Below are 11,211 nucleotides of genomic sequence, written 5' to 3'. Positions count from 1 at the left end.
TTGTGACAGGTATTTTAGAGGTCTTCCCTTTAATAAATAGTATAATAGATACAGTTCCCACATCTGCAATACTTGAGTTTTTTGTGAATCTTGAGTTCTCAAATACTAGTTTTTTTACATTGAAAATGCACTCTTTAGGACATCCCCTTAATCCACTCTTTCTGATTGAACTTCAGGATTTCTTGGGCTTTTCAGTTGTTATCTGCATAAACAGGAAGGAATATATCATCACATATTTAGGATACATCACATACTGCAGAGTAAATCAAATTGACTTCTCTACATGTAGCAATTATTCACCTTGAGATATTGATGTATTTGTAAGTTTTCACATGGTATAAATAAAGCACTGTAGTTCATAAACATGTAAAAACTATATAGATGATGACAAGTATGATCGTGTGTATTTGTGCGCTTCGATTTTAATAATAACACTGTTTTTTTATATTGTTTTAGTCCAAATACATAAATTTTTATCTACGTATCGTTATAGGAAAAGTTACAATTTTCATCCTGTAAATATGGGAAGGTGCTCCTTTTGATTCATTTAAAATTCATTTGGTGTCCCTTCAGGAACATTTGATAAAATTGGAACAACACAGAGAAGATTAGCATGGCCCCTGCATAGGGATAACAAGCATAAATCGAGAAATGATCCAACAAAAAAATCATTTTGGCTATAAAAAATAAATGTTTTTTAAGAAAATAACATATTGAAAACCTTTATCGTCCGAAAATATCATATGTGTATCACATGAAAAATATAAATCAGGGACATTTTCTAACAAAATTTTGCAATCTCCGACCACAAATGTTTTCAATGTGTCATTTTTTTAAAATTAGTCTTTCATTGCCAAACCAAAAATGCCATATATGTATTCACCTGACTATCCATTCCTCTTAACATATAAAAGAAAAAAATATGTAATAATGGCCTCAGACTATTTTTTTCGACCCAAAAATTTACTACAAAAAAATGAATGTTTCTAAATTATAAATCAATGATCATAGTTTAAAATTTATTGCAAATCAATACTATGTTCAACCACAGTCAAATAAAAAGTCAATGAAATTAATATTTATCATGATTTTTAATTATATCTAGAGTTTCAGTTTCGGTTTCGCTTTCAGAAATGAATAACATAAAACACAATATTGTCAACTAATTTATATATATTTTCATCATTTTAACACGAAAATTATGCAAAATTTAAAACACATATTTTCAATTGAAAGTTGAAAATTTTAAAATGAAATACTTTAAACACATATTTCTTAACTGAAAGTTGAAAAATTTTAAAAAATAAAACCAAACATGTTAGTATTTGTTACAACTTTTCACTTGTAATTAGCTTTAACAAAAAAATTATATTTTTTATAGTGAATTAGAACCTCAATTTTCATATGACCATAAAAGAGGGAGCGTTACATGGACACTTCTTTAGATTTTGATATATATACATATATATTAATAAAATCATCACTTTTAGAAAACTTATATTTAGACCTCCTACAATTAAGATCTACATTATAAATTCCTTGTGACTACCAAAATATATACTACAAATTAAAATCGTAGTTTTTTTCTTTTTTTTTTGGGATTAAATGCATTTTTAATTTCGTAATTTAGATTATTTGACGTTTTTATCCTTAAACTTTTTAAGCTAGCATTTTGATCTTGTATTTTTTAATTTTCATGATTTTAATCCTTTTGTTTGCCGAAGTTCATCTCGACGAGTGAGAAGGGTTAATACTGGTGAAAAAAAGACTAAAAATTGCAAAAATTTAAAAAAAAAATGCAAGATGAAAATGCTACCCTAAAAAGTTAAAGGGCAAAATACTGATAGAATTGAACAAAAAAAATCCAAATCTTAAAATGTCACGTAAGAAGCATATGTGTTTTTCTGGCAAGAATTATGAACTCATGTTAAAAAAGGAACTAAAATTGCGAAAACTAAAAGGATATGGGATCAAAATGATATTTTAAAAAATTAAAAAACAAAAATACCAAATGACCTCCAAAATTAACTCTTTTTTCTTATAAATGGATCTTAATTATCCCCCCAAAATATTCTAATCTTATAAAACAGGAATGAATTAACTTACACTAGTTGGAGAGGTGTTTGGTCCTGGCAAGAGTAGTGGTGATCATTAGGTTGAAGGAGATTGACAGGAAGCAAGTTCTGCACATCGTAAGGTTGTGAAGTCATCGGCAGCTGTGCTCTCTCACTCTCTGCTATCTGCACCATACCACCAATCTCCATGTCAAATATCAAATATTTGTCGCACAATATGAAATATTTGGGCATTGAGTAGATGAACATCACCTTAGCTCGAAGATACATGTTTGCGTTGTTCACCTCTACTTCCTGATAATATATATATATACATCCAAGTAATTAGTTAACAAGTATATAATATATATATATATATATATATATTGTTATAAAAAAAAATTGAGTTTTCGCTGCACTATAAATGACAACGGTTTAAAAATTGTGCTAAACCAATACTATCATCCACGGTTAAAAAAAAAAATCAAAGTAAAAACTTAAATTTTACCATGATTAATCAATATTCTTAATGATTCTTAGCAACAGCAAAAAATTTGTCATGGCTAATGTTTTGGCTGTACCTGTAAAAACAACGGCTAATGGCTATTGTGAAGCCGTGGTTGATTTGTATTTGTCGTGGTTTTCTTCTTTTGGCTACAATACTTAATTGTAGTAGAAAATCATATTTTTCTAGTGTCGCTTTGTAGTATGAAGGTCATATTGTGAATAAAAAAATAAAATTTAGTTAAATACATTTTTTATCCTATAATTTTGGTAGTTTTTGATATTGTTATCCTTGATCTTTCTAGGATTGAAAAAGAATTCTCTAACTTTTTGACATTTCATAATTTTGATCCTTTCGATGCTAGATTTTGCAAGAGTTGCCAGAATAAATCATGTGCGTCTCACGTGGTTCATTTGATTTGGAGCTTTTGTTCTGGTTAGTTCACTTTTGTCAATATGAATGAACTGTTAAGAAAAAAAAAAAGAAAAAGAGAGGTGACACATGATTTATTCTGGCAATTTTTGCAAAATTCAACAATGAAAGGACAATAATTGCAAAATTTTTCAAAAACTTATAGGACCATTTTCTAACCCAAAAAGATAAAAGGATAAAAATGTCAAAATAACAAGAGACGCATGATTTATTTCGGCAACTTTTGCAAAATCCAGCACCGCAAAGACCAAAATCGTAAAATATCAAAAAGTTACAAGACTATCTCACAAGGCTATAAAGAGAAAAGATAAAAATGCTAAACACAAAAATTACAGGACAAAAAATATATTTAAACTTATTTATTTTGCTAGTTTTATTACAATTTGGTACCACAACTATATTTGCTCGGTGTTATGGTATCATTTAAGAAGCGGAATATGCAATCTGGCCTATTATTTTTTTGTTGATTTATTCAATTTTAAAGTTGATTTAAAGTTTTTAAATAATTTTAAAAATTTAATAATGATCAAAATTATACTTTCACATATTTAATATGTTAGAATTTTTATTTTTATCTGTATTATCTAATTATATTATTCCTATATCACTAAAAACATATAAAACAAATGATGGCTTTAATTAATTAATATTTTTTTTTTGCAGTCACGCCAATTTGAATCAACAATTATATTACTTAGTGGGAGCATTATCAAATTAAATATTTAATTTTTTATTAGTATTTTTAAAATAATAAATATAAAATATACTAATCAAAATAACATTCTTTATTTTTCTGGAAAAAATTATTATTATTAACAAACAATAAATACAAATACAAGCAGATATAGTATCTTTTCCATATATAGAAATAAAATGATTTTTAACCAATTAAGCTTGTTTTAGAAGTACTATTCCCCTCCCCCACAAACACTACCCAAATTTGCTTTTTATTTTTTTTTACAAATACTACTCCTTTTTAATTTTGTTACAATTTTCAATTTTTCCTACAAAAATCAGTACTTCTCTAAAGCCTAAGTGTACGCAAATAGTGCCAGTATTGATTTTTTTTTGTAGCATTATAGGCCAAAGAATTGCAACCAAATACATAAGAAGTGGAAATTAATTGGGGAAAAGTATTATTTTAGCCGCTAAGTATGCCTAATTTTAATTTTAGTTTGATAACTATGTCCATTTTTATTTAGGTTCAATAACTTACGAAATTGCTTATTTTTAGTCCTCTGACAGATTTTGGGACAATTTTACCCCTATGAGTGCATATGGACTAAAACTGCCTTTCGAAAATTGCATAGGGGTAAAATTATCCAAAAATCTGCCAAAAGACTAAAATTGAGCAATTTCGTAAGTTATTGGACCTAAACAAAAATGGACATAGTTATCGAATTAAAATTAAAATTAGACATACTTAGCGAACTAAAATATACTTTTCCCAATTAATTGAGATACAAAAGAGATTAGGGTATGAAAAATAAAAACTTACCCTCTTCTGCATGAGCTCTATTTCTGCAAACAACAGCTCATTCTGGTAAAAAGAATTCAAGGTTTCAAATCTCAAACTTGTCATCAACTTACATGCTGCTGAGAACAGATATAAATACAAAATTAGCTGGAAAAACGCCGTTTACGTTTGCGTTTAGTACCTTCTTGGAACGGACTCGGCTGATTGCTTTCTCCAGTTTTCCTTCCATGTTCTTCAGTTCCCTTAAGGCCATACTGCTAACACCGTCTCCAAGAATTTGTCTACAGAGTCGTTATGATCATCAGTTTGTGGAACGTGTGCAGACAAATATATATATATACACTCTTATGAATTTTGTCGAAATTCATTAACCTGTTTGAAGTCTGTATCTCTCTTATTAGACGTCGAAGCTTTGTGGCTTCTTGCTGGTAGAACTGGTACACATGAAATCACAATTTGAAGGGTGATATGTAAGGATTTGTTAGAACCTACGTGCTTTTCTCTACTGATTTCTATAGGCAAATTTAGGCCGTTAGCCCTTTCGGTCTTATAATTTGTTCTATTTACACATTTAATCCTGTTTTTTTATGAATTTAGTAATCAACACATGATATTTGGTCTTTTTTGGTAAATTTAGTCCCGTATTGACAATTTTGATCTTTTTCACACTATAATAGATCTCATATAGGTCTTTAGGACCAAAATTGTCAACAAAAGACTAAATTTGTCAAAAATGATCAAATGTAAGATGTTCAGGACTAAATTCATAAAAAGAATGACTAAATGTGTAAATGGAGTAAGTTACAGAACCAAAAATACTAATTAATAACTTACAGTTATATAACCAGAAATGTAACTTTGCCATTTTTATTTTACTAGTTCATGATCTCTTTATGTTTTTAATATTCTTTTTACAAGAATTGGTAATTGACTCATGAAGTTTTATGTTGATGAGAATAAGGGTGACTTTTTATGATTTTGAATGAAGGTTCTTGCATATATATATAGATGGCTTTATCATGTGATTTTTTCGTCAAAATACTAATAAAATTTAATAAAAGAACTCAAATTATAATTTTTTGTAATTTATGAGACAATTAACAAAAATTCCATAATCATTGGAATGAAAAAAAAACAAACCCTAACATATAATACTAAAAACACTAATTATATGATCTTAGCGATTTTGGTGAAAGGTTCTTGCATATATATACATGGCTTAGCACGTCATTTTTCGTTAAAATATTAACAAAATTTGATGATAGATTTGAAAGTATAAAACTATTAAGGAGAATTTTATAATTAATGAGACGAAAAGTATACCAACTCTAATATATGAGATGAAAAATAATTTATATATATGATTTATTGCAATGCGTGAGTTTTGTTATAATTAATGTCACTTTCGTACCTAAATAATTATAAATGACTCAATTGGTATATGACTATATATCACAATTATCAGTTTGATATCTTATATTTATTTTTCTATTAATTTTAAATGACGACCATCTGATCTGATACTTAAATTTTAAGATAAAGAATAATTAAAATATACTTAAAAAATTTTAGGCATAAAGATCAAACAATACATTTGATCTTTTTGTGTTAGCCATTTTATTTTATTATTTGGTTGTCGAGATTATTATGTTTTATTCTTTTTTATGCTTTTACTACATTTAATATTTATAAAATATTCGTTATTAAATAACTTGTATAATACTCAAGTAAGTCGACTCAAGGATATAGTTTCCCAGTAGTAATTTTATTCTAATTAACTAATATATAAAGATATAGGACATAATTAATTAAGTATTTTAATCATCATCAAAGATATGTGTTTGCATTTAATCGAGATAGTAAAATAAAATTGGAAAAACTTAAACTAAGATTGAAAATTAACATTTTATATTAAAAATTTCCTAAAAGATTAAACTGAATACTTGCAATAATACATATGTCTTGAATTTTAATTTTTAATATAATTAACTATAAATATTAATAAACAAAATTAGTGGAAAATAACAAAAAAGCAAATATTATAATCCAGTAATAATTAAATGTAAAACTTGAAAGTTTGGTTGAAACAAAGAAAAAATATATTAATTGAAATTTATGTAAATTTTTTGTTGGTATATTAATTATTTTCATGTTTAGTATATAAGGTTAAAATGGTTATTATATTAAAAGATACTAGAATAAATAAATAAAAATACTAATCGAGTATCAAAATGGTATTAATGGTGAAATTCGAGTATTCAAATATATTTCTCTTTTAACAATTTTGATGAAATTAATGTTCTTGCGCCAATGGGGGTGACTTGCATTCTGCATCCCACATGTTAGTCCCTTTGCAATTCTGATTCAATTATTTTTGCGCTCATCATATTCAATTTCATAGCTACAAAAAATTTATAATTATAATCGAAAGTCTTAGTTCGACTAAATTTCTAATGAAAATATCTTTAATTGCCCTCAAGACTTAATGGAGCTCGTGCCATGCACGTGCTGTTTTCGTTAGAAATTTAACAGAATTAAAATTTTAAACTACAGGCCTTTTAGAGTTATGAGATACATACAATGGGATGTATTAAAAAATAATGAAATTATAACCTCAATGGATTAACTTGTGCGGACGTAAAATACAATTTTTTCCATAGATGGGTAGCTAGTTTTAAATCATTCTCATTTGTGATATACAGAATAAACTAAATTTTATGCAGTGACTCAAGGTAAAAAGTAAACTTACTTGGGTGTTAGCTTCAGATGTGGACATAGAATTGGAGGAATCAGCAGTTGCTTTCTTGTACCTGTCAATAGTAGCCCTAACACTGCAACAGGATAGAACTAAACCTAATTATCATAATCATAAACCATATTCCTGTCTTGCTGATCTATTTTCCACTTTAAGTATAAAAGTAACTCAGAGAAAAGATATGATTTTTTGCAATAATTAAAATAAATATGTTGAATACAAATTAAGCATTAACTGTTTTGGGCATAGTTAAAATCAGTGTAAATATTGATCAACTGTGATAAAAATTTAAATTATTTCATTGATTTTATTTGACTATAGTTAATAATATTGATTAATTATGATTTTTAAAAAAAAATCAAATTTAGTTACTCCATAGACGGTCCTTAATAAAAAATATACTAGCAATTGAATCATAATCGATGTATTTATTATGATTAAGATATATAATTACTTATTACCAAATCTAAACTAATTTCCCCCTGAATTAAACAAATATTTTGTATCCTTATTTCGTTAAGAATAAAATTACTTAACATTTTTTTTGGGTGAAGTATCCTAATTTCATTTCTTTTCATCTCATCCAAATACCTTCTACAGCTAGCTAGGTTGTAGGAAAAATTATAACCTGAGTTAAATTTAGTCAAATTTGAACCAATTATATAACAATCGTATCACACTTGTGATGTGATTGATTTAGTTTGACGAAACCAAAATTGGAGTTTGAAAAAATTGATCACTCACATAACAAATGTGTCACACTTATCATGTAATTGATTTAGTTTGATAGGTATATAAATAGGGTTTGGTTTGTGAAAGGAGGTAACCCTCCTCATTACTCCACAAGACATGCACACAGGAAACGTATAATCAGCTTCTCAGTCTCACACCCTTTGAAGAAAACATAAAATAAAAATACAAGTTTCTCAGTCTTACACAGAAATATCACAGTGAAAACACACACATCCATCCCACTTTCAGTCAGCAAACCTTAATTTTGTCGAGCCACTGATTGGCTGCCCTCTGCCCACGCTGGCGAAAAGATCCCACAATATGATTGGTTACCCCATCTTTTTTCTGGGACCCCGCCACGTGTCCCCCCTTTCTTTTCCACCCCAAGGTTGATACCCTCCGCGCTTACCTCAAACAAGGTTAATACCCTGCTGCAGCACCTTATTACCCACCTTGATTTATTCAAAATGCCGATACTGTTCTCATCGGTTCTGCCTCTTGCAGTCATTTTTCCACAATTTTTATAGGAAATTCTAGGCAGTACGTGTTTCATTGAATTTGAATTAATTATATGTCAAGTGTAATATATTTATAGTGTGATTGGTGCGCAGTCGAGGAAAGGTGATCAATCACATAACAAAATATAGTACACTTACTTTGTGATTGATTTAATTCGATCAAATAATTTTATGAATTTCAAACACATAAAACTTTACTCTCTGAACATCAATTTGTATATGTATATACATTTATATATATATATATATATATGTATTGTTCATGTGTAAATCTCTCCTGTTAAGTGTAGCAAGTGAAGGTGTCTATTCCATAGAAAAGCCACTTTTGCACTCTTTCTCCCATGCAAATTAGTAACATCTCATCAACCCTTTTCCTGTATTCTATACCCTCAGCTTAAGTTTCTGAAATTTATTTTTCTATTTCAGTAACAAATGCTTATAGCATGACAAGACAAGGTGGTTTGTTGGCAAGAGCACCTTGTACCTATAATTTTGGTCATGTGTTCGAATTGCTTGGAGGGCAGTTAGGGAACCAGTACTAATGCTTCTTATATTAAAAAAAAAATGCTTTTAGCCCAAATTTTCCCACTCTTTTACTTTCATTTCTTGGAAAAGAGAAGAAAATAATAATTCCTTTCTAACTCTTTTTCTTTTTGTAGAAGCACAGAGAGGTGGGATGGGGGGGGGGGGGTCTCATTTCATTTGCTTCCCTCGGGGTGTCTCATTTCATTTTTCCTGCTTCCCTCTTCTGTCTTTTGATTCAGTAAGTTTCTTTAGTTTTTTAGCTTCAAAAGGGCAAAGAGTGGGAGAGAGGGGGAAAAAGTTTAGAACTTAGCAGGACTAATCTAATGCAAATTACTGAAAAGGTAAAAAATTTTCACCTTTAAAGATAAATAAAGTTTGGCAGAAGAATGATGGAAGATAGAGAAACCCCAGAAATTAATGGGGAAGCATGACATGTTGGAGACCCCTTTTCCCTTGTCTTTAAGTGTTAGAACTGAAAAATCTCATCTGACATGACCTAGGATTCTGTGGGTAAGAAACAGGCACGATTTTAGGCAACTTGGGATTTCAAACCCTAATCATAGGAGCATATGCCCTAATTAATATCAGTGAACAGAAGGGTGAAATGGTAAGATCAAACCAAATCAAAGGTGCCCATCTTCTGGTGTTGAGATAATTTTGTCTTTTGCCAAACCTGAAAATGAAATCTTGGTGAGTGTCTAGTCATGACACCATAGACCTTTCCGAGGTTTAAAACCCTAATTATGTGCTGATCAGGTATTGATTTGTTGAGGTGACATGTATTAAGGAACAGTCAATGAAACGAAGGGAATGGGCTAATTGGAACTCGACAGCTTTGCAGTAGAGTTTCTTGGGCTGACAGATGACATGTGTGTGTGTGTGTGTGAGAGAGAGAGAGAGAGAGATGATTTTGAAGAATGCCATATAGAGTTTCTTAACCTTCCAGGGCCATGAGAACTACTACTACTGTAACTACATCACTTCTATTTCTATCAGTTACAACAGATCTGGATCCAAGTATATTATCAAACATAGCACTAAGAAGAATCACCGTAAAGAACGAAAAACACGCAAAGCTCATATAAAAGGAAAAAGACAAGCAGCAAGAACCAAGAAAATAAGCCAAATTAACCTAGAAGAAGAACCCTTCATGTTTCTTATGCCTAATTTGCAGCACTACAACATGGCAGAAGAAGAAGAGATGAAGTGTAGAAACTTTGTTCTTGGTTCCCACACACACACACACACACAAAAAGCAAGAAACTAAAAAGTTGGACGATGACCCTGATAAAAAATGAAAACAAACAACCCTTTTTTTCTTTTCTGAGGAAATAGTAATTGAAGATCCTTAACCTGTTGTTTGCATACTCATAGAGCCTGCCACGGCTTGAGAAGACAACAAGGGCAACTTCAGCATCACACAGCACGGACAGCTCGTACGCCTTCTTCAGTAGGCCACCTCTGCGTTTGCAGAAGGTGACTTGTCGATTCGTGGTGTTCTCGATCCGCTTGATCTCTATTTTCCCTCTTCCATTTTTCCTCAACGAATTGGAGAACTCGGATTCTTGATCAGGAAACTCCATAGACAACAGCTGAAATAAGCAAAACAAACGTAAATGACTAGTGCTGGAAAGTTGATCAAGATAATACCCTGATTTAGGGAGTGTTTGGAGAACAGAAAACAAATTTAGCATCATCCAAAACATGCTAAGCAAGATATTCTGTGTCAATGTATTTCTAACCTGGAGTTAGGGTAGGGGTGGGGAGGAAGAGAGTGAAACAAACAACAACTTGCTTTCCTCCTTGTATAATTCACTCTCTATTTTATGGTTGTGAACAGGAAGAGTTATTTTGAGCTTTCTGGATTGGTTTTGTTGACAGGAGAGTTGCAGAAAATGGAAATGAGCTGTTTCAGCAGGCAGGTATTTATAGCCAGAAAATAGACCCTCCAACTACACTATACAATTTTGCTTGTGTTATTTTACCTTTATTATACTTGTGTACCTTTGCCATATTTATTTACATTAATTTCTTGCATCATATTTATGTATAGATCAGTTTAGGCTTAATTGCATTTTTAGTTCCGTAATTGTAGTTATTTGGCTCTTTTGTCCTGTAATTTGTTAGGGTTGTAAAATGGTCATTCACCGTTTTTAATTTCTCAACTTTAGGATGAAATCGGCTGGAACTTTCCAAGTTGACAGGAATTATGG

At 30.0% G+C, this 11,211-nt stretch overlaps 1 protein-coding gene across 1 annotated transcript; it reads right to left on the bottom strand.

Moving 5' to 3' along the window:
- On the bottom strand, positions 1 to 10,896 carry LOC105176841 (floral homeotic protein AGAMOUS). Its single transcript, XM_011099770.2, has 9 exons — positions 10,741 to 10,896; positions 10,352 to 10,590; positions 7,218 to 7,299; positions 4,841 to 4,902; positions 4,650 to 4,749; positions 4,490 to 4,531; positions 2,328 to 2,369; positions 2,107 to 2,240; positions 1 to 202 (listed from the first exon to the last, which is right to left on the bottom strand). Exons 2-9 carry the CDS (start codon positions 10,579 to 10,581, stop codon positions 199 to 201), a joined length of 696 nt encoding a protein of 231 aa, XP_011098072.1. The 5' UTR covers positions 10,582 to 10,590; positions 10,741 to 10,896; the 3' UTR covers positions 1 to 198.

This window comes from Sesamum indicum, linkage group LG14, assembly GCF_000512975.1.
Source record: "Sesamum indicum cultivar Zhongzhi No. 13 linkage group LG14, S_indicum_v1.0, whole genome shotgun sequence".
In the NCBI taxonomy this organism is placed as follows: domain Eukaryota; kingdom Viridiplantae; phylum Streptophyta; class Magnoliopsida; order Lamiales; family Pedaliaceae; genus Sesamum; species Sesamum indicum.
Note: the sequence above shows the minus strand (reverse complement) of the source record. Positions and strands in the feature narration are given on the sequence as shown.